The sequence below is a fragment of the Acomys russatus genome, chromosome 21 (genome assembly GCF_903995435.1).
Source record: "Acomys russatus chromosome 21, mAcoRus1.1, whole genome shotgun sequence".
Taxonomy (NCBI): domain Eukaryota; kingdom Metazoa; phylum Chordata; class Mammalia; order Rodentia; family Muridae; genus Acomys; species Acomys russatus.
This window is the reverse complement of record NC_067157.1, coordinates 33,437,659-33,461,518: the sequence shown is the minus strand read 5'-3', so window position 1 is coordinate 33,461,518 and position 23,860 is coordinate 33,437,659. Positions and strand designations below refer to the sequence as shown.

Below are 23,860 nucleotides of genomic sequence, written 5' to 3'. Positions count from 1 at the left end.
ATATCAGAAACGTCTCCCATCTGACTTGTTAGGAGACCCAAGCTGCCCATAAGCTACATATGTGTATGGGGCCTAGGTCCAGACCTCGTGTATGCTCTTTGGTTGGTGCTTTAGTCTCTAAGTTCCCCATGGGCGTAGTTTAGTTAACTCTGTAGATCTTCTTGTTGAGTTCCTGCCCTTTCTGGGTCCTTCTATTCTTCTACCCACACTACCACAAGACTTCTGAGTTGTGCCCCAGCTTTTGGCTGCAAATCTTTTAAACATGTAAAAACAACTCCAAGTCTACAATATTGCTTCCTTCTCTTAAAGATTTATCTTTCTGGAATTTAATTAAAATTTCAATTATAGTTAAAACTAAACTTAACTTTTACAAAGGCATATGACTCTAAGCCTACTAATGGATGTTCCCAGCACTTTAAATATACCAACTTAGTTGGTGGTACAAAGTGATCACTCATTAAAGCTTCTTTAGAAGCCACTTAAATATGTCTCTATGAAATCCTCTCAAGCAGTGAACTGGAAGCATTGACCCCAACCCTTTAGTCAGCACTGCCCGTGACCCCTCCCACATGGTTCACCAGCGGTCATATGGAATCAGCGCTTCAAAAACTGGCATTCTGACCTCCATGTTCCACTCATTTACTGTGTCACAGGAAGCCTATATCCCATACACTTACTGTATCGCAGGAAGCCTAAATCCCATACACTTACTGTGTCACAGGAAACCTATATCCCATACACTTACTGTGTCCCAGGAAGCCTATACCTCATACACTATGTCATAGGAAGCACTCCATCCCATACACATACTTGCTATGTCACAGGAAGCTCTCTATTTCATACATTTATGATGGATGCCACAGGGAGCCTTTTTGTTGTTGCTGAAAGAGGAAACCTTTTGTTTTCTTCAATTTACTTATTTCAGGATTACTTTCATCTGAGCTGTAATCATTCCTTATTCAACTTGAGGGAAAGGCACTTTGAGGGAAGAGCAGAGAGACCCTATGTACACCAGTGCTTTACGGAGATTTCTCTAAGGATCTTAAATCCATAGGAACTCAGCAATGTCGCATCTCCTAAGGTATTAGCTGTGGACTGCATTAAACAACACTCTCCATTTTTTTTTGTAACACCCACTCCTACCCCACCTGCCCACCCACTCCATCCAGCCTCTTATTGGCATTTGTCAAAGGGAAAATATAAATTGTGGTCTGCACAGGAGCTGGCAGATGTCATATTCCTGGGTTGACACCAGTCATTGGCATCATTTGGACAGACTCCTGTTAGACAGTGTGAGTCTCAGTATCCTAAAGAGCAGAAGAAGTAGAGCAAGCCATCTTGTCCATTACACAGTGGTCCTTGCTGTGGAGTTCGATAGTCATGGGAGTTCAACCCATCATTCCCTCTGGGTCCCTCATCTTTGAAATTACCAGTGATTTCCTATGTCAAGTGTGACTTTCTGTAGAGAAAGCTTTTATACCTATAACTTTTTAACAATATTTTTCTTTTGAAAAAATTTTATTTGCAAAATTCTATACCAGTGAATTAAAAATAACCTTGTGAGTGAGAATTGAGGCATTAAGTTGAGGAGTAGATTCACTAATCTACTTTTTGTTCTGTCTTCCCTATATATTTCTACATTCCCCCTTCTTTCTTTTCAACCCCTATCTCCAAACCTAAGAATGTCAGGTAAGGGGAAAGAGAGACATTGTTGAGTCTAACCTTGTTTGCTTTCTAAGTAAGACCAATAATAACTTGTAACCAACTCCCATAGAGAATAACCCTCCGTAGCCCAAGAAACCAACCTGACCCCCCTTAAAGGAAATGGTGTATTATAATATTTTTAATATAAATGTGTACTAGGATAATTTGGTTCAATTAGGTGTCACTGAAAGAGATAGCTGGTGGCAAAAACAAACAAACATACAAAAAAAAAAAACAAAACAAAAACAAAACAAAACAGTGTAAAATGAAGTTGGTGTTGAAATGTTGTCAATGCTGTATGGGAAAAAATGTCATTCATGAGACCCAACTGAGAGAATATGCCTACCAGTGGCAGAGTTCTCCCAAGAAGAGTTTTTAAATTTTTATTTTTTAAACGTGAAAAGAAAAAGCTAGGGAAAAAGAGGAGGAGGAGGAGGTGGTGGTGGCAGCAGCACAGAATGTCTTTTTCCCAGCTTTGGTGTAATAGAACTTGATTTTGACACAGATTATCTTAAGTGAAAGAGTCTTCATATTGTTTTTTTCCTAACCAAGAACAACACAAGTGCACGGTGTCCCTAGGTCTGATAAGTAGGAATTAAGTTGTTTCCTCTGATGTGATTAATGTCTCATATTGCAGATGGCTTTTAAGTACTTTGGATAACTTCACAAACTTACGTCGCTTAGTTTTAATATATGATCCAGTGAGAGAGACAGCTTAAGGATCAGAAAAGATTTTCTTACGGTTAAGTAATTAGCCCAGGGCTACAAAATTTAGGGCTCGAGCAGCTGGCGAGTGTCAGAGTGAGGACTCCTGCCTTCCTTGGTGCATCATATAATCTGTGATTTATTACCGTGCTTGCACGACGTGGAATGAACACACAGGACATGTAGGCTCAGTTCTGCAGGAAACAGCGTGCGGGCTGCAGCCAGCAGAAGCTGTGGTGATGTTCCCCCAGCGTCCTCAGTCCTATCACTTCTCTCCCCTGCTCCCTCGATGCCTGCGTCTGCTGTACCAAAGCAGGGACAATGGAGAAGGAGCTCCTATTTCAGGGATGTTAGGATATACTATAGTTTATTCAACCAGTTCCTGGACAATGGACGTTTACAGTGTTCCCTGCCTCTGCAGTTGCACTGCACCGGTGTGTTCCCAAACCACTCAGCATGAAGACTCTTGAAGGGGCTAGGTGTGCAGATCGGTTGACAGAGTGAGAGCGATGGCCTAGCATACAGGAAGGCTTGGCTCCCAGCATCACACAAGCTGGATGTGGTAGCACACTCCAGAAGCAGAGGCAGAAAGGCAAAGAAGTTCAAAGCCATCCATGGCTACGCAGTAAACTTGAGACCAGTCTGGCTTACATCAGGATTCTTTCTCAACAAACAACCAAACTCCAGTTGACCACTGAGCGGTTGCAGGGTTCTTTGCTTTGTGCCTAAAAGCCTTTTCTTCACTAAGGCCTAAAATAACATTCTCTCCTTATTTGGGGGTTAAAATGAACATTCTGCTATAGATCAATGATTGTATTGAAACTCCTTTTCAAATACTTTTTTTGATTATCTATATATGCCTCCAAGTGAAATGTCTCCCTTGGCTCCCAAGGAAGCATTTACTGACAATTCCTTGGTAACATGTATTGATTCCCCCCCCCCCCATGAGCCTCTACTTTCCATCTGTCTCCAGAAACGATACCCACCCTCCCCTGTATTGCCCTTGTAGTTTTCTGTTCTGCACAGCTCGGCTTCTGACCCACCTTCTTAGCTGACCTACAGCTCTGTAAGAATATCTTCTATGAGAAACCATAGCTTATATGCCACATGCGTTTCTCTTCTGCCTTCTGTCATGTATGGGAGTCCCTCTGTGGTTGTTACCTCTCATTGCTGTGATAAAATATATAACAAGAAACAAATAGTGGAAGAAAGGAGTTATTTTAGCTTGTGATTGAGGGGATGGCTCATTGTTGCTGACGTTCATGGTAATAGGAGCGTAGGGGCTGGGAATCCTTACATCAGCGATACAGAGACTTGGTAGATAAGTAGATGATAGGTAGGTAGGTAGATAGATAGATAGAGATAGAGAGAGAGAGAGAGACAGACAGACAGACAGACAGACGGATGTATAGACAGACAACAGGCAGAAGTAGAGTCACCTTCCAGTGACTCTTCCATCTAGTCCCTGTGTCCTAAAGGTTCCACAGCCTCTCAAAACAATACCACCAACGACCTGGTGTTCCAACACGTGAGCTGGGAGAGGCTGTTTCACACTCAAACCCTAACAGAATATGTGTGTGCATGCATGTCCACCCAGACGTCCTTTAAAAAAAAAAAAACATAAAAAGGTCTGTTTGTTTGTTTGATTGCTTGAAACAAGGTCTTAACTCTATAGCCCAGGATGGCCAGGAACTTACTGTATATCTCATGCTAGTCTAAAATGTGTGGCAAGTCTTTTGAATTAGCCTCCCAAGTACTGGGATTACAGGTATGAGCCTGGATTGCAAGCGCTTTGTACCAACAAGATGGTGAGGTATTGAAGGGTAAACACACACACACACACACACACACACACACACACACACACACACACACACACACGGAGGGTGCTGGCTCCCCTTGTGTCGGATGCTGGCCACTCTGCTGGGCTCTGTATCTCTGCTTGCACCTTGCTGATCTGGCTGCTCTCCTTAGGCAGATGGACTCTCCAGAAAGACTCCACATGTGCCTTATACTTCCTGTCTCCATGACAACAAACACCCCATCTTTCCTTGTATGCAGTCTCATTTTCTATTTTCTGAATCACGATTCCCTCACCACCAGTGGGGCTAGTATAATAACAGCCTTTTCCACGGTCTCTCCCCAGTGTCTCGAGTTATTGTAATGTCTAGTAATAATAGGAAGAATGGCAGGTGCCTCTTACTAAGAACTTTGGTGTGGAAAGCTGCATATCTAAATTATTTATTTTCCTCACTGCTTACAACCTAGGAAATTGGGATATTGTCCACGTGGTGTATTTATCCCATTACATGTCTCACTGAAAAATGTCTAAATGACGACTTTTGTCGTCAGATGTCCTTATTATCTATGGGTGAGGTTGCCATTGGCCAAAGTGCCCTCTCTTATCTCCAGTTACCCAGCAGGACGTGCTCTGCTTGCTAGCCCAGTTTGTGAGGGAGACCAGGGTTAGGCAAATACAGGTCTTTTCTCCAGAAGTAAATTTTAGTTCACGCTTGTGTTGTTGTCATCAAACTGCAGACAACACTCTTGTGTTCTCTTATCTCCCCTGGATTGTAAATTTGTCGTATGCAGAAACTTAAATGTCTTGATTTCTGACTGTAAACATGATTGCTTTTGCCATGTTCCTCTGACATTTCCAATTGTTGATACAAGTGTTAATACAAAATTTACCCACATAGGATAGTTAGAAGGGCCACAGGTTTTTGTTATAACATTTGCTAAGATTTTTTTTCTCTTATTTTTTAGGAAATCATTTGCCAGAAGAATACTGTGAGTATTTTGCTTAACTTTACAAAAACTTAAATCTTTTCTTTCCCATTAATTAATCTGTTATTTTTAAATCTTCACAGATTATCAAGTTTTATTTCTTTTAGTCCTTTTTAGAGCTTCTTGTATATTTATATAAACACAATTATATTCTCTAACCCGACATAGTGAAATATAACTGTTTTAGAAAAAGCTTTCATGGTACATTCAATCTTAAGGAACTACAATTGGTAATCAAGGCATATATATATATATATATATATATATATATATATATATATATGTGTGTGTGTGTGTGTGTGTGTGTGTGTGTGTGTGTGTGTGTGTGTATAATGTATAATCTGTAAATACGTATATAACACATATTGTCTGTGGTTTTATTTGTCTATAATGTATCTTCTCTTCTGAGACAGTCAGTCAGATTCTTAGGTTGGCTCTTTGGTTTTGTTTTTGCTTTTCCTGGTGCTGGGGACTGAACCCCTGACCATGTGCTTGTTAGGCAAGTGCTTTTCAGATGAGCTAAACCCCCAGCCCTGGCTCCTAAGCACTGAAGTCTTTCTTTGAGATTACACTACAGAATGCTAACCCCTCATACAGCATTAAATTAATAAGAAAATCAGAGACATTTAAAATTTTAAAATTAAAAAGACTGCATAAAAAATGTTGAATTATTACAGTAGAGATGGGAAGAGCCGTGCGGGCCAGTGGTTGTGTATATAAGGCAGTCTTTAAGAACCCTGAAACAGATATGCTTCTATTACTTATTTTATTTTTTGTTGATAATTAATTTTTATTAATTAATTAATTAATTTATTTATTTACTTTACATCTTGGTTGTAACCCTCCCTACTCTCCTCCTAATTCCCCCTCCCTACGCCCTCCCCTATACCTCAGAAAAGGGAAGCCCCAGCCACTCACCCACCCACCCCCAGTTCATCAAGTCCCATTAGGACCATACCTACAATTTATAGAGTGAAAATACTATATGACGTAAGACCACACATGATTTCACACGAGATTATGAGACTAACGTTACAATTGGTACTTTTTACTTGGATCAGAAAACTTAAAACATCCGGTTACGATTTCAGCCCGAGGAAGGCTCGTTGCAGCGTGGCTAATGCTGCTCGTATCTTTCACATCTCATCAGGAAATGAGCGCTAATCGCCCCATGCTTCAGTGAGGCGTAACGCGTCTTATTCAGCAGGTGTTGGCCAAACACGAACTGATGTACGCCAGGACCTGGGCTTGTTGCCTACCAAGGAGGCTCGCACTAGTGGTTGAGGAGGAAAACGGCCATATTTGTAACTATGGCGTGTGATGAAAAAGTAGGAGAGCTAGTGTGTAGCTGTGAAAGAATACAAGTCAAAGAGGCACATTTTAGGAAGTGAGGGCAGCGTGGCCTGCTGCAGAGGTGATGGTTGTCGTCATAGCAAGGTACATCAAGGGAGGTCACATTCCCTAAGCTTAAAGAGCAAGAAGGATACTTACTTGGTGAACAAGTTGATTTGCCAGTTGATTTAGGTTCTGCTGTGATCTGGGGACAAGGTGTCCTTTAAAAATCTGACTTGAGCACACTTCCTTTGGCATGTTTGAGAGCTGTGACCGTTTCCTTCCAGGTGTTTGACTCCTTTTCCACACACAATTTTGTTCCTTCATACACTTCCTAAAGATTGAAGAGCAAGATCATCATTCTTAATTTTTTAAAACAGCAGAGATATAATTTATTCGATTAAGACTAGCTTTTGGTGGCTCTTCTATGCTTTGGATTCGATCAAGTATAGGTTTGAGATTTTGAGCATCGGGATTTAACACACACACACACACACACACACACACACACACACCACGCACACGCGCATCACGTTACAGCCTTTTCCCTCTTTCCTGCTTGGGCAGTGGCTTGAGCAAAGATTTAAGTTAGTAGGTTGTGCTCTGAGATCCAGGTAGCCTGGTAGAAGGACAGGTTCGGTTTCAGTCTTCCCGGTTGCTCTCCCATCCCCGTGAAGGACAACGGTGACCTGTCCACGTCTCCACCCCTGTAAGTTCTTCTCCTACTCACATGACAGTCTCATTTCTGCTTCACTGCCGATGAGCGGGTGCTTCAAAGCATAACGTGCTCATAAATAATTAACTCTGGCCATAAAAGCACTTGGCATGAGCTGTCACTTAGTGCATTCGGGTTCCTGTGAAGGTGACCATTGGGTGGGAAGGCAGGTGGACTGCCCTGAGAAGCTCATGTGAGACTGTCCGTTCACCCCAGCAGCAACCACGTGCACTGCAGATAAAGCACTCGGACTCGAATCTTAAATATACAAGGCCAAGTGCCAGATCTAAAGCTATTTGTCACCTCACCTGTAGAGTGGAGCCATAGCCTCTTTCTTATGTTGTAGTCATTTGAGCTCTGAGGTTGTAGTGACAGTGGGGCCATGCTTGCTTCTGCACAGGTCCTGAGCGAATGTTTGCTCTTGCCAGGCTAGGACTCCTAGTGATGTCTGGGAGGAATTTGTTAGCGTCCAGTCTACTGCTCAGCCCTCTGCATGTGCATTTCTCTATGGGTCCCCAACATTTCATTCAGAGTTTTATCAAATAATACCCCGACCCATGCTTACATTCCCATCACACACCCCAGATCCTCTTGTGGAAAGTTTTGCATTCATTCCCGGTCCCTTTGATCTATGAAATCCATATTCCTTCAAAACGAGTACCCTACTGCAGCCCACCACAAGTTTCAGTCTCTTGAGGTATTCTCACAGTTTAGCTGGGGAGCTGACTCTGCATCGGGTTTGTTACCTGTGGTTCCTCAGAGAGCAGCATGCACATCAGTGAGTCCTCCAGGGCCTGCAGGCTGCTGCATCCTTTGCTTTCTCTTAATGTAACCAATCTTGTAAGTATGGATTTACCTTTGGCTCCTCCTCCTTTCTCCTGTGTGCAGGTGGCTGGTTCCCTGACCCAGGGATTCTCCTTTTGGGGGCTGCTCCTGTCTGTCTGTGCCAAGAAGCTTCCTGCCTTCTTTCTTTAAGTCGTGGCCCTTGCTCTTCCAGTCCATCTTGTTGTCTACCCAGAATGCCAGAGTGCACAGCCACTGTTGTATTGTCTTTCCTGCTCAGGACCCTCTGTTGATTCCCCACTGCTCAGAATATGTAGTTGAAAATTTTTTCAGCTTGTCTTCTGGTCCCTTCCTTGGGCCCTACACTGCAGTCATCAGATCTGCTCACTCATCTTCCCAAGAGTGCTTTTCTTGGCACAAATATCCCCTCGATCTGGCATAATCCGGAAACTGATAGGTCAGCCAACACAGGCCTCAGTGACTGGAGGGAGAAGGCACAGGCTGCAGCTAGCAAAGGGCAGGATGTGAAGGGGTCAGGCTCCTGTGGACAGCGGTGGAAGCCTCCCTTTTATTACAGGCTCCCGGGGCGGGGGTGGGGGGTGCCTCTGGGAACCCATGTGATGGACATGTTTGTGTAGGGAAAAGATGGCAGGCAGTCAATGTGGGGGCGAGAGTGGAGCAGGGAAGTCAGTGAGAGCCAGTGGCAGAGAGGCAGATAGGTGTGAGGTGTATGGACCTCGGCGCTTGCAGAGAGGAGGCAGACAGGGACACCTGAGACCCATTGTAGGGGGTAAATAGCGAGGGCTCTGACAGTCTCAGGGGAACCTGGAGGGAAATGGCTGCATCTGGGCCTTGCTTCCTGCACGGCCTTCCCAGGGACGCCTCATAGCCACAGTTCTCAGTATTTCACTCTCCTTACCTTGTACCTGACTGAATTTCCGATTCCCTGGAGGCTGGAGGTTATGCTTAAATTATTCTTGTTTTAGCATGCATCCTAGTAGCTATGTGCGACAGTGCTTACATATTTAACGCCCGGTAAAAGATATAACACGTAAGTCCTAATCACATTGAAGTACGCAGTTAAGGAGATTGGAAAATTCCATTTTCATGAGCCATCAATCAGAAACGAATCTCTTCTGTTGACCTTTGCCGTCAGAGTTGCTACTTCAAATAATAATCTAAGTCACTGAAACACGGCCTGGCATTTCTTTTGTCGGTGTGGTGTCCCCTAGGCACGCTCCCTACTGCCTGGTGCCTCCTGTCTCCACAGATGTGCACTGGGAACTACACCTTCGTCTCCTACATGGTGACTCCGCATAACAAGGTCTACTGCTGTGACAGCAGCTTCATGAAGGGCTTGACGGAGCTCATGCAGCCCAACTTCGAGCTGCTGCTGGGGCCCATCTGCTTGCCTCTTGTGGACCGCTTTGTTCAGCTTCTGAAGGCGGCGCAGGCGAGTTCCAGGTAAGGCTTTGCGCCCACACTGGGTGAGGACCAAGCCGTGCTGTTCTGCCTCATTTGCTTGTATATCTTGTCACATGTTTCAAATTAAGAGCCAGGAAATGTTTATAGTATCCTCTGAGTGGGGAAAAAAAGAGATGTCATTTTAGTTCACAAGTTAAACCTCATTCACTTTGCCTATAAACAACTTGGCTCCCAATCTATTAACTGTTTTATAGTCATGACAAATATATATACACATATTCATAGATATATATTATTTATTTTAAAGTAAACTTATCTATTTATATATAAGTGTATTATTTATAGGTATACATATACTTATATATACACACAGAAGTACATATACATGCTATAAGTAAGAAATGTAAAATGGTAGCTGGGTGCAGTCACACATGCCTGTAATCCCAACACTTGCGGAGGCAGAGGCAGGTGGATCTCTGTGAGTTCGAGGCCAGCCTAGTCTACAAAAACAAGTCCAGGACAGCCAAGGCTACACAGAGAAACCCTGTCTTGAAAAAGAAAATAAAAGAAATGTAAAATATTTTCTTAATTCAATATAGCTCTGGCTAGCCTGCTACTTTCAATGCATTCTCAAACTCTTTATGAAGGTGGGCTTTCAATGCTCAAATGAGCAAAAGGAACAGTGAAGTTCGGATGTTTTTTGAAATACGGCAGAAAGTGAAAAGAGATAGATGGCCTCCCAAAGTTTTTGATAATGTAAATACGTGAGCTGTTCATTCAGCATGTCTCCTTGAGCTGAGAACTACTCACAGACAAATGCCGTGCACACCCTTATAAAAGCGGCTTTCACTGAATTGTCTTCTAGGGTTAAATCTTTGCAATGTGTGCTTTTTCACCAGCCAGTACTTCCGGGAATCTATACTCAATGATATCAGGAAGGCTCGGAATCTATACACTGGGAAAGAATTGGCGGCTGAACTGGCAAGGATCCGGCAGCGAGTAGACAATATTGAAGTTTTGACAGCAGACATTGTCATCAACCTGTTGCTTTCGTACAGAGATATCCAGGTGAGAAGATGCTCCAAGTGTCGCTCAGGTAGCACGTTGGAGGAGGAGGGCATGCTAGGGTTGAATTTCTGTTCCTTAGTAAGTCATCTGTGGTGCTGCTCGGAGCTGACTGGCAACTTTTCACTATTCGGTTTTGTTATGAGTGGGAGAGTCTCACACGTGGCCACAGGTATCGGGGATTATGACTGACTGGTGTCTACTCTTCCTCAAAATCTGATTGTATACCTGCCCCTTGGGGGTCTGTTCTCCTCTGTGAGCCTCTGGCACACCTGTCAGCCAGCCAGTGAGGGCTTTGATTTGGCAAACAGCAGAGATTCTTAGCGCTTTCTGGATATACTTTCCACTTCCTGAAGTTACGCTACTGAAAAGTGCCAGCGCCATGAGCAAGAACCGTTCGGCGGATGTGTTGTGAAATAGTGGCAGTGCCACGGTCCGACTTTATCATTTCTATTGGCATGTCTTAGGCTTTTTAAGATCTGGCAAGTGGACTGAAATCTCTCAGTGAAGGGTGTGGGTTAGCGGTGTATCCTAAAAGCCAGGCTGTCTAGCTTCTTTGCCTGTGTACATCTCACCCAGGAGAAAGGACCAGGCCAGCCAGGAGCCCGTGGCTAGAGCGACTCACTCACAAGAGATGAAATAATTTTGCTACTTGCAACAGGAGTCCAGTCAGTTGACCCGTGACCTTCAAATTTTTAATGACTTTGATGGAACCATTTTATCGTCCTTGATGTAACCCTGCCAACCAGGAGCCTGACAATGTGAAAAGAGTCAACCATGCTTCTGTGGTTTATTTGTCTTGTTTCTTTGGGTTTTATCAAAACACATAACTATATTTTTTCATCCCTTAATTCATGTTATTAGGAACTTAGAGGAAACACAGGTGTGGCTTCTAGGATCTTTAAAGATCTCAGAACATACTTTTTTCCCCCAACATAATACTTTCATTGACTGTTTGGGAATTTTACATAACATTTCACTATCACACTCACTCTCCAGTCCTTCCAGGTGCACCTTGCCTCTTCTGACCTTCCCCCTTCTGACCTTCCCCCTTCTGACCTTCCCCCTTATGGCCTTCCCCCTCTGACCTTCTCCCTTTAGACCTTCCCCCTCTGACCTTCCCCCTTCTGACCCTTCCCTTATGGCCTTCCCCCTTCTGACCTTCCCCCTCCTGACCTTCCCCCCCTCACCTTCCTTCTTCTGACCTTCTCCCTTCTGACCTTCCCCCTTATGGCCTTCCCCCTTCTGACCTTCCCCTTCTGACCTTTACCCTCTGACCTTCCCCCTTCTGACTTTCCCCCTCTGACCTTCCCCCTTCTGACCTTCCCCCTCTGACCTTCCCCCTCTCACCTTCCCTCTTCTGACCTTCCCCCTTCTGACCTTCCCCCTCTGACCTTCCCCCTCCTGACCTTCCCCCTCTCACCTTCCCTCTTCTGACCTTCTCCCTTCTGACCTTCCCCCTTTTGACCTTCCCCCTCTGGCCTTCCCCTTGTGACCTTCCCCCTTTTGACCTTTACCCTCTGACCTTCCCCCTTGTGACCTTCCCTCTTTTGACCTTTACTCTCTGACTTTCATCCTTCTGACCTTTCCCCGCACCAAAAAAAAAAAAAAAAAAAAAGAAAGAAAGAAAGAAAGAAAGAAAGAAAAAATATATACTAAGTCCATTTTGTGCTGCCCACATACTCACTGGAGCATGGTCAAACTCCCAGCTGCCGGCCCTTTGAAGAAAACCGATTTCTTTCCCACCCTCAGCCCTGTGAAGCCCTGCACCTCAGCATCCCTGTCACAGCTTTTAAGAGTTCTCTTTAATGGTTTCCGGTCTAGACTATACCTTGGCGGAAGAGGGGAGAGGAGCTTGTCACAGCCGCCTTCCCTCCCCCTCAACAGGTCTAACTTTGCATTTAATCCCCTTCTCAGCTTCAGATGCTGTCTTGATGGGGCTTCTCCTCAGGGTTTAATTCTGTGCTGTTCTTCTTGTTGAAAGGACTATGACTCTATCGTGAAGCTGGTGGAGACTTTAGAGAAACTGCCAACCTTTGATTTGGCCTCGCATCACCATGTGAAGTTTCATTACGCCTTTGCACTGAACAGGTAATCTAGTCCCTTCTGGGATCCTGTGGCATGATGGTTTGAGACTTACCAAAGCCCCCCAGCTTCCCGGCAGCTCCCAACAAGAACATGCCTGTACTGTGTCTACCTTAGCCGTGTGAAGCACTGAGGCATGCCTTCTGATTTCTCTCCGATTTTTGTGTGTGTTTGGGGGACAGGGTCTTGCTGTATATCTCAGGCTGGCCTTGAGTTTTTTTTGTTTTTTTTTTTTTTAAGATTTATTTATTATGTATACAGTATGCATCAGATTGCATTATAGATGGTGTGAGCCACCATGTGGTTGCTGGGAATTGAACTCAGGACCTCTGGAAGAGCAGTCAGTGCTCTTAACCACTGAACCATCTCTCCAGCCCCCTGGCCTTGAATTTTCGATCCCACTGCTTCTTTCTTTTCAATGCTGTTATTTTTATTTATTTATTTATTTATTTATTTATTTATTTATTTACCAACCTGTGTGTTTTTCCTCTGTCTCTCTGTGAGTAAAAGCCTCTCATGCTATTTTTAGGTTCAACTTTTTATAATTCCTTTTTCCCCCCCTCTGACAAAGTTTGTATTTACTATTTATACTTTTATAACATTCGATATTTTATCAATAGGACACTACTTTTTTAAGCAAATATAGTTGTTGTTGTGTATTTGTTGGAACTTGGTTCTAAAACCCTTTAATGGTACCCAGCTCCAAGGATGTTCAAGTCATTATTTAGTGGCATAGCATCTCATGTAACATGTATAGTCTCTATATATTTAAAACCATCTCTAGATGAGTGTGATATCCAACACAATGCGTCGCTATATAAATGGCTGTTGTTCTGTAGGGTTGAGGGGTGAAATCTGTGCATGTTCAACAAAGCCATTTCCCAAAATACTTTCAATGAGTATTTGATTGAAGCCACACGAATGTAGGACCGCCTTGACAGCATGTGTTCCTTCTTCTACCAGTTAGCTCAAACATGGGGGTAGTTAGGAGGGACTGCGTGTTTTGCTCATCCAGACACAGGTCTTCCCAGGACTGCCGTGAACATAGTTATGACCAAAGCTCTGCTGGTGACATTTTAAGTCCTGTGCCCACGCGCCTGTCTGAGTCACTTCTGACTGAGCTTCTCTTAGTCCCTCCCGATCCTGCCTTCTGTCTGCATAGCAGCACACCTCAGTCTGCCTTCCCAGCTGGAGTCGTCAAGGAGGGTCACCTGTGCTCTCACCATGAGCTCTGAGCAGTCCAAAAATTACTTAGCTGTGCCATTTTCATCTGCCATGATAATGCAGAAGAAAGTTGCTTTTTGAAAAAAAAAAAAAAAAAAGGAAGGGATAGTTAATTTATATAGAGCACACTGTGTGTCTTATAAGCCTTAATTTCCCTCATTTTACAGCTAAGGCCACTGCAGATTAGAAAGATTGAGTGTAGCTGTCCCTGAGGGTTCCCAGTAGATGCATGCTGTTCTAGAAAGCCAGCATGGTGCTCAACCAGAACTGCCTTGTTTCCTTCACTATCCAACTAAGCGGAGACCTTGCCAACTTTCTCAACTAATGTGGAGTGAAAGTCCCCACAGAGCTTGCCTGCTCTCTCCTCAAACACATCTTTTTTTTTTTTTTTTTTTTTTTTTTTTTTTTTTAATTTTCTGAGTAAAATATATTTTGAAACAAAGTGAGAAAGTCCCGAGACTCTCTTAGAATTTTATTTTGTGTGCTTTGTCTCGCTTTCCAAAAGTAACATGTTTTTATAAAGCAACAATCTCAGTTCAAGATAGTAAGTATAAAAGCTAATGATCGATTTTATGAACAAAAAAACTTAAATAGTTGAGAGTATGAGAAAGCATATGATAACTTTTTTGTTTGTTTTTTGTTTTTTTTCGAGAAAGGCTTTCTCTGTGTAGCTTTGGCTGTCCTGGATTCACTTTGTAAACCAGGCTGGCCTTGAACTCACAGAGATCTACCTACCTCTGCCTCCTTGATTGCTAAGAAGGCGTGCACCACCATGCCCAGCTTCTAATGATAATGATAACTTTTAAGATAATAATTTTATTTGAAATGCATTTCATATATTATATAACTTACTCATTTAAATGTCATATATCTTTGATTTTAGTATATTAATTGAGTTATATAACTGCCATCCCTATGAATTATGGAGTAATTTTTCAACCTTTTGCAGTCACCTTTTCCCACATCCCAGATCCTCCTGCCCCTGGCAACCTCTAATGCCCTTCCGTCTGTCGATTGTTCTATTTTAAAGATTTTATGTAAGTAGAAGCATATTGTTGGTGGCCTTCTGCGACTTATTTTTCAGTTAGCATAATATTTACATCATCAAAGAAATGCATGGTTTTGAGAATTATCTACACCTATTACTTAAAAATGAACTCAGTGAGTTCCTGTCTCAAAAGTAAAAGTGAGAAAAAGACAAGGGACATGGCTCAGCAGTAGAGTGCTTGTCTAGCATGCATAAGGCCTTATCTTCAAGTTCAGTACAGTAAGAACCACATGAAACAACTTCCGTGAATGCTCAGCTGCATGGAAAAACCAGTCAGCCCTTGGGAGGACTTGGATTTTGGCAATACCTGTGAATTAGTTTTCTTGTTGTTTTGGAACAAAAGCCTTTGAAAACTAATGTCAACACTTTCTCCTTGGACTGGAGAGATGGCTCAGTGGTTAAGAGCACTGACTGCTCTTCCAGAAGTTCCGGGTTCAATTCCCAGAGTCCACATGGCAGCTCACAACTGTCTATAACTCCAGTTCTGGGCCATCGGACACCTTCACATAGACATACACGCAGGCAAAACACCAGTGCACGTAAAATAAAAATAAATAAGTTATTTTTAAAAAGAGTTTCTCCTTCTTTGAAGTAACTGGTTCTGCTCTGTTCAGGACACAGGGTGCACAGGTAAGAGAATTTCACCCCCTTGAACCTGCTCGTAGGCAGCAGGGAGATTAGGACTGTGGGTGAATACAGAGCCATCATGTTGCTCACTCTCAATTCACAAGAGATCCTTGGCAGACCCAGCAGATGTGCCCTAGAATCAGGAAGCTTAGGACTGAGTCCGTTGAGGAACCTCAGCGTCTAATTTATTTTTATTCTGCCAAACTTGACTGATTCAAATCAGTACATGAAGTAGAGTTTTTATAAGACAGCTGGTCTATAATTGCCTTTGTGATCTACATGGAAGCAACGTTTCTTTAACTTCAGGAGAAATCTCCCTGGAGACAGAGCAAAAGCCCTGGACATCATGATCCCCATGGTAAAAAGCGAAGGACAAGTTGCCTCGGATATGTATTGTCTTGTTGGCCGCATCTACAAAGATATGTTTTTGGATTCGAATTTCACCGACACTGAAAGCAGGGACCACGGAGCATCCTGGTAAGACTGGGGATGGGAACTGTCTGCTCGCTCCCAAAGTCCATGATATGTCAGACCGTGTGGGGGTGAGAGGAGGAGAGCATTCCCACTGTCTCTGATTGTGTATCCTGAGCTAAATTTAGATTTTCTAACTTTAGTATATAATCTGATGAACTCCATTCAACATGTTGCTCTACCAGATAGTACAGCCCACTGTAAAAGCTGGAGTAACGAGGTTGTAGCACCACTGTAGCCTGGGCAAACAAAACACCTGAGCAAAATAGTCTATATGCAGGAGACCAGATTTGTGACAGGGAGTGCAAAGCTGATGGGCCACAGGAGGTTTGGACCTTTGGTAGTGGTACTAGGAAATAGATTTATCTCATCAGAAACATAAGTAAAGTTGGATCTCTATTTTAACTTCAATCTTATTTTAATTTGTTAATTGTTTCTGGTGGTAGGGATGAAACCCAGGGCCTTATTTATGTTGGGCTAGCCTGAGCTACAATCCCAGCTCAGGATCTCTCTCTTAAGCTTTCTGCAAAAATGTAATTCTAAGTGAGTTGAAAGATCCAAAACACACACACACACACACACACACACACACACACACACACACACAATGTTAAGGAAAACACTTTTAGCTTAAAATCTGAAAATTATCTTTATGTTTTTGGGTTGGGAGTGAATTTTATAAACAAGGCTTTGAAATGCTAAACAAACGCGCAAGGAAACCCCAAGGAACAACACACAAAAAAGAAAAGCAAAGCTTCTGAGGAACAGACTATATTAAAATGCACAGCTGCTCCTAAGGTTCTGGCTTCTGGGAGGGACAGAGTAGTTTCTGCTGTGTTAATCTTCCAGTGGATGACAACTACAACTGTTGGGAAAAGTTAGGCAGGAGTGAGGAGTCACCAGAGGACCAGAACCTGGAGGGTTTTGGTCCTTGGATAAGGGAAGCACGTGGACTTGAAGCCTCATTAGCTGATTTTCACCCGGAACTCTCTCTGGACCTCAGGGCATAGGACAGTTGGAGCTCAGATAGAAAATCACAGTCTTAGCGGCCTAAGGAGTCGATGTTAGGTGCCCGAGTTTCCAGAAGGAACCCTGGAGTAATGAATATGCCACAGAGGGAGGAGAACCCTTGGCGGAACCCTGGGTGTGTTTGCACAGAGTGAAACCAAAGTAGCCTCCAAGTGAAATGGCAGCTGGAATGCTGTCTGCAGACTGGCTCAGAAGTCTCAGCAGCTGCCCATTGCAGAAGAGACAGTCATTGAGTCATTGAGTCATTGAGTTAGAGAATCTTAAGTCTTTCAACTGAAACTCTGTAAGGCCAAGCCTAGGATGAAGGGCGAACAGTGAGTTAAGACCATCACAGAACTGTGTTAATAAAACTAAAACCAAGGCTCAATACACTAAGACACTGCTAATGTTCTATTTGTGTCTTATAACCTATGGAGGTTTGAATAAGAATGGTCTTCATAGGCTTAATCACCAGGGAGAGGAACTGTTTGAGAAGGATTAGGAGGTGTGGCCTTGTTGGATGGTGTCTGTCTGTCTTTCTGTCTCTCTTCCCCCTTCCACTCCCCCTTACTGTCCCTGTCCTCCCCCCTCTCTCCCTCTCCCCCTTTCCCCTTCTCCTCCCCTTCCCTCTCCTCCCCTCCTCCTCCCCCTCTGCTCCCCTCCCTCTCCCCCTCTCTCAACCCCCTACCCCCTACCCCCTGCTGCCTGTGGATCAGTGTGTAAAGCTCTCAGCTGTGCTCTAATTCTGTGCCAGTCTGCTTCTTGCCATGATGATCATGGACTAGATCTTAAAAAATTTAAGCCAGCCCCCAATTTTAATTGCTTCCTTTTATATTTGCCTTTGTCATGGTGTCTGTTCACAGCAACAGGACAGTCACTAAGACAGAAGTTCATATTATAGATATAGGTTTTGTTGTGACAAGCCTGACCATGCTGTTTGTTGGAGGAATATGGAAGACTTTGGGCCTTGGAACTAGAAAAGTGGTTGAAGGCTTTGAGTAGGACTTCCTGGGCCTTCGTAACAGCCTGGAAGACAGTGGTGCTGAGGGTGCTTGGACTGTGCAGGCCCTGCTCAAGAGGTTTCAAAAGGGATCTGGCCTAGAGCCCATTCTTGTGATATTTTGTCAAAAAAATGTGGCTGCATTTTGCCCTTGTCCTAAAAACATGGCGGGGGGGGGGTGGCTAAATTAAAGAGTTTTGAATTAATGATGTTGGCAAAAGAGATTTCAAGACAGCCCAATAATTACCGGGTCACATGACCATTCTTATGCAGATCCACAAGGAAAAGGAACAAATGGAGCAAGGAAAAAATACAAAACGTATAGTTTGAGGAGAAAAAGAATACCAGAAAGTGTAATGTTGGAGCTAAATCTAGCGTTGAAGGAGGTAAACTAAAGAATAGCCTGATGCTAACTGGAGTGAAGGGAGTGGTAACCTCAGGGCAGGACCACACCCAACTAACCTTCTAAGTGTGAAATCTGAGGGATTTCCTAGGCCTAAACCAAGGAAGGCTTACGCAAATGTAATGCAAGGAAGGGGGGTGGGGGTGGGGGTTGCGCAGGTTCTAGCTCTAGCAAACAGAAGAACTTGGCAGCTTTGGCCATGTTATTCTGCATTTAAGTCAAGAAGGGTTAGGAGTAAAAGGGTTGTAGGCTTCCTCTGCTGGTTGAGGAAAGCCACTGAGGCGTAACTCGCGGGAGTCACCTGCAGAAGCCATTGCATGAAGCTGTGATGGTGAAGCCTGGATTGCGTTGGAGATCTCCAGATGTTGGCGATGCCAGAGCCCTGGGATACAGCCAGGGAGGGCTGCTGGCAGAGTATGAAGCCATCCCCAAAGAGAGAAGCGAGAAATGTGTTACAGTCAACAAAGCTGGAAGGAGATTGGACGTTGCCGCATACAGAATTTGGAGTTTGCCCAGCTGGGTTTTGCTCTTGCTTTGGTCCAGTATTTCCTCCACTGTGCTCCCTTTACTCCCTTTTATGATGGTGATGTAGATTCTGTGCCATTTTTTTGTTGGAAGTCTGTGATCTGCTTTTTTATTTTGATTTTATAGTAGGTTATAGTTCAGAGATTGCCTTCAGTCTCTCTCAGGAGAAGCTTTGGTCTTTAGGCTTTTGAACAGTGTTGAGACCGTGAAAGACTATGGAGAGTTTTGAAGTTGAACTGAGTGGATTTTTGTATCATGATGTGGGTACAGCCTGTGGGGTGGGGTAGTAGAATGTGGTGGTTTAAAAGAGACCGGCCTATATAAATATATGAGAATGACTCATGTATTTTAAAGCTTAGTCACCAGGGTGTGGAACTGTTTGAGAAAGATTGGAAGGACTAGGAGGTGTGGCCTTGTTGGAGGAAGTCTTATCACTGAGAGAGGGTTTTGAGGTTTCAGAAGCCCAGGACATCCCAGTCTGGCTGCTCCCCAAACACCTCACCCCACCCTACCTGCTGTTTGTGGAAGAATATGTAAAGGTCTCAGCCATTGTTCCAGCACCGTATCTGTCTTGGTCATGATGTCGCTTTACAGCAATAGAACAGTAACTAAGACATAACCAAACTCTTAAAAAAAAAAAAAAAAAAAGGAAAAAAAAGGGAGAGCCCGGACTCTACAGCGTATCCACTATGTCTGTTACCCCATGAAAAGTTAGTGAAAGTGTAAACAAGTGTGATCCACAATCAGGAGAAAAGCCAGGCATAGAAACACATCCATGGGGTTGGTCATGTTGGTGTGTGTATGCCTGTAGTCCCAGAGGTAGAGACAGCAGGAGGAGAAATTCAGTGTAAGTCTTAGCTACACAGTGAGTTTGCGACCTGTCTGGGTTCCATGAGTCTCAGATGAAGGGAGGGAGGCAGGGAGAGGGCCAACCTATGGGCAAGGTAGGTTTTGGAACCATCAAAAAGACAAGGACATAAAAACAATGATAAAATATTAAAGAATTTACGTGAAAAGATGACCACGATGAACAGTAATATCAGGAATTATGGGATGGGAAGAAAACAATAAAAACAACAAAGATTCTAGACCTGAAAAATACCACATTAGAGGTTAAATATAATAGGTTAGGGCTGATAGCACATAGGTCAAATATAATATAAGAAAAGGTCAGTAACCTGGAGAATAGGTTATTCAAAATCAGATTGGAGCAGAGGGAAGAAAAAGATTGAGAAATTAACAGTCACAGTGCTCTGTGGAGAACATTGCTGTATCTAAGAAGGAAAAAGGCTTGAAGCATTAATGGCTGATGGCCACCCCAGCTTGATTAAATGTATGCATCGCCCTCACCCCCAGGAAGCCACTCACAGACTAAACAAAGAAAAGCGGGTATTGACACACCAGAGTGAAACTGGTAAAAATCAGAAATGCAAGATTATGTCATGAGTACCCTAAGGGAGCCTGTGTTGCGTAAGGGCGAGGACCCAGTTCTCCTCAAGGGAAGCCACTGGAAAGTGCTGAAAGAAAAGAAAGACCAGCAGAGGACTCACACACAGTGACATTCTGGGCAAATAAAGTTTGGCGTCTTTTGTTTTAAGCGGCTCTTCCTTAGAGGAATGTTACAGGTAAGTCTTTAGGATGAAGGAAACTTGAATATATAGGAAAAAATATAGAGCACTGGAGATAGTAAATACATGAGTAACTGTAAAACCCGTTGAAGACAGGTAGTCTGAGGTAAACATGCACGTAACCGGTATAAGACTGTATTCAATATATATGGCCTCGCCTAAAAATATAAATAATTATTTGTAAAAGAGAAAGCACCAGATACTTTAAATATGTAAAATAAAGGCCTTTTATAGCCCAAATGGTGACATACAAAATTACACTATTCAGATTTTCCAAATTTTATTATCTGACAATATTAGTTTTTGGCAAGGTTGATAAAGAAACAGGAATTCCATTGCTGGGTGGGTATTTACTTTCATAGCCACCTGGAGACATTGGCACTGCCCAGAGAAGTTAGCAACTCTAGACACAACAGATGTGTAACTTAGAGAATGTTGAGACTTAGGAAAGCCTTTTAGAACAGAGACAGGGCAGGGAATGTAGCTCAGTGGTAAAGTGCTTACCAGGCATGAACGACGGCCCGCATTCTAGTACTGATTGTGCATGTGTCTGTGTGTGTACGTTGAACAAAATTGGCCAGCGGCAATTTCTTATCTTATTTATAGTATTTATAAGTGTCATGTGTATATAGATCAGTATAGATGCATGGATGGGTACCATAACCTCTAAATCCAGTATAGTAGGTACCGAGAGAGAGGAGCTGAGGGAGAGCTAGGAGTGATTCACATGCTGTTTTAGGAATATTTAATACACTTCATTTTAAGCTGGATGGTGGCTGTATAAAGGCACTACTTACATTGTTGTCCTTTTGCACTTCCTACTATTCCGAAAATAGTCACCAATTAATGTATAGTTTTCTTTTTTTATTAATTTTTAAAGTATATATATATTTATATTATTACACATATATACAATAAACTACCTATAGCAAGAAGAACCATGGCACAATCAGGAATTATATTTAAATGTTACATTCTTAATGTTTTGGGTGTTTGTATTTGACAGCCTTGAAGAAAACATCTTTCCTACCTTGGTGCATCTAAAATTCTGAATGTGAATCAATATCTATCATATCTCATTGTTATTAACTTAAAACATCTATCTAGACCTAAAAACATCTTTAACCCCTAAACAACTAAGCTTAACTCTAAGACAGCTGTCTGGTCTTCAACGCCATCAGAGACTTGAAAAGGAATAAAATTGATTACCTGAGTATACAGGAAGTGGGTAAAATAGTTAGATAAGGTCTTCAAAAAACCTCAGAGACATACAGAATATGGGATTTAATAATGTATGATTTTCTGTTTACAACTGTACTGGTGCATCTCGTCTGTCTGTCTGTATATTAAAGGAGATTAATCCTTCAGGAGTTCCCCATAGCCAATAACACATTGTTAATATGTGAAGCTGAAATAATCATATTTAAAATTTGTGTCATCCTAGTACCTTAGCAGGAGATCATAAAGAGCAATGCCTTGGGAGTCTGGGTAAAACTAGAGGGACAGTGATCTGCACCCTTCACGGGACGCTTTGGTTTGAAACTTTGAGTTTGTACCTCAGATTATTTCTACAGTGCAAAAAACTTTGTTGTGGCTCTTAACCTTGGTTTTTTTTTTTTTTTTTAATCCCTCTCTCCTGTTGCAAAAGAGGAATGCAATTACGCAGCATGTTTATTATTGTGAGGTTTACTCACTAGATGATTCCTCATGGTAGGGGCATTAGAATCTGTTGTTTGGGAAGCTTTGTGCCCACTTGGATGTGGTTGAGACAGCCTGCCCACAGTGCCCCAAACAACTTGTTTTCACGGTCTGTGAATTCAAGTGGAAAATGTGTTCAGGGAAGTTCATATGCATCTGGCTCAGGAGCAGAATAGCAGTTTCCGCTTTTCAGAACCGGTTTGGACTGCTGAGAGACACGTCAAGGCTGTGTTAGGGTCACTTTAGGAAAGCAGGGATTTTTCTGTCTTCTTCTGGTTTAGTTTCAGTTCTTACTGGTTCCTTTTTTCATGCTTCCTGTTTAGCCTGAGATTAACTGTCTTCAGAAAAACTTTGCGGTCAAGGTCTTGAGGGCCAGCAAAGATGCCCCTGTTTTTATGATCTCATTCCGAGCTACCTCTGAATTTTCTAGTAATAGGAAAGGCTGCTAAGAGTCAGCCAACTCAGTGGCAGACCTTAGGAACTGATCTCCACCACTTACTGACTTACTTAGCGATGATGTCACTTCATCAGAGTGCCTGCTCATAACTTACCTTTAGCGTCTCCACATCCATTTATCCTGCTAGACACTAAGACTGGCCCTATTTTCAAGTGGATTAGTTTTAATGCTTGTACACTTATTTAGCCGTTGCATTTTCTTACTGTTTCAGTCCACCTCGTAGGGCATGCATGGCCTTTTCTCATTAGCACTGGCCCTTCCCTTTCTGTTAGAGCTGAGAACGAAGGCTGCCCCCATTAGGGTGCTGACATTTAAGGCACCGCCGAGTTTACCAAGCACCAAGCCCTAGTATTCACATCTGCCCTGGTGCCTCATCCCAACCTGATGTCTCAACTGACCTTCTTTTTTTTTTTTGTGAGTTGTAATCATCTGAGTCTTTGCTTGTCAACTGCAGGTGCTGGGATTAAAAACTACAGTCAAGTCAAAACTGCAAGCAGTCAGCCCCTCAAGCCTCAGTCATAGCCTGAATCATTTTGTGTTTGTTTGAATAAGCTGTGATCCATGCGCTGTAGGAAGTTTAAAGACAAGGGCTAGAGAGTTGGTTCAGTGGTTAAGAGCACTGTCTGCTCTTCCAAAGGTCCCGGGTTCAATTCCCAGCACCCACATGGCAGCTCACAACTGTCTGTAACTCCAAGATCTGACACCCTCACACCAATGCACATAAATTAAAAAAAAAAAAAAAAAAAAAGAGCTTCAACTCAACAGAGAGGACCCCACCCACCTAGGCAGTCGGGATGGCGTGTCTCATGGAGCCCTTCCTGCAGGTCTCCTTTAAATATTGTTAGGAAGTCCAGGGTTCTGCTTCATAGTGGATAGTAAAGGTCCCATGCTCCTTTGCGTGTCACCTGACATAGGGGCCATGCATGGCATCCTTTTACTGCACTGGGCACACTCCAATCCACAGCTAAGTCCAGTTAGGGATACAGAATGTCAAGATACAAAATATGAAAAAAAGGGGTATTTTTTCTTTTAGTGATGCACATTACGATATGTCGTTAGTGAACCCGATGGGACCCAAAGGGCAGGGTTGGAATCAATATGTGGATTCATCCCAATGCAGATTGAAGCATTAGGAAAGAATGTGTTTTAACGTGTTTCTGTGGTCAGTGG

At 43.1% G+C, this 23,860-nt stretch overlaps 1 protein-coding gene across 1 annotated transcript in view; it reads left to right on the top strand.

Annotated features, from left to right (window-relative positions):
• The window catches only part of Map3k5 (mitogen-activated protein kinase kinase kinase 5), a 187,038-nt gene that overhangs the window by 64,773 nt on the left and 98,405 nt on the right, over positions 1–23,860 (top strand). The window contains exons 3-7 of the mRNA XM_051164552.1: positions 5,176–5,199; positions 9,297–9,490; positions 10,351–10,519; positions 12,501–12,607; positions 15,807–15,977. Coding sequence (XP_051020509.1) covers positions 5,176–5,199; positions 9,297–9,490; positions 10,351–10,519; positions 12,501–12,607; positions 15,807–15,977 — 665 coding nt within the window. The remainder of the gene's footprint in view (positions 1–5,175; positions 5,200–9,296; positions 9,491–10,350; positions 10,520–12,500; positions 12,608–15,806; positions 15,978–23,860) is intronic.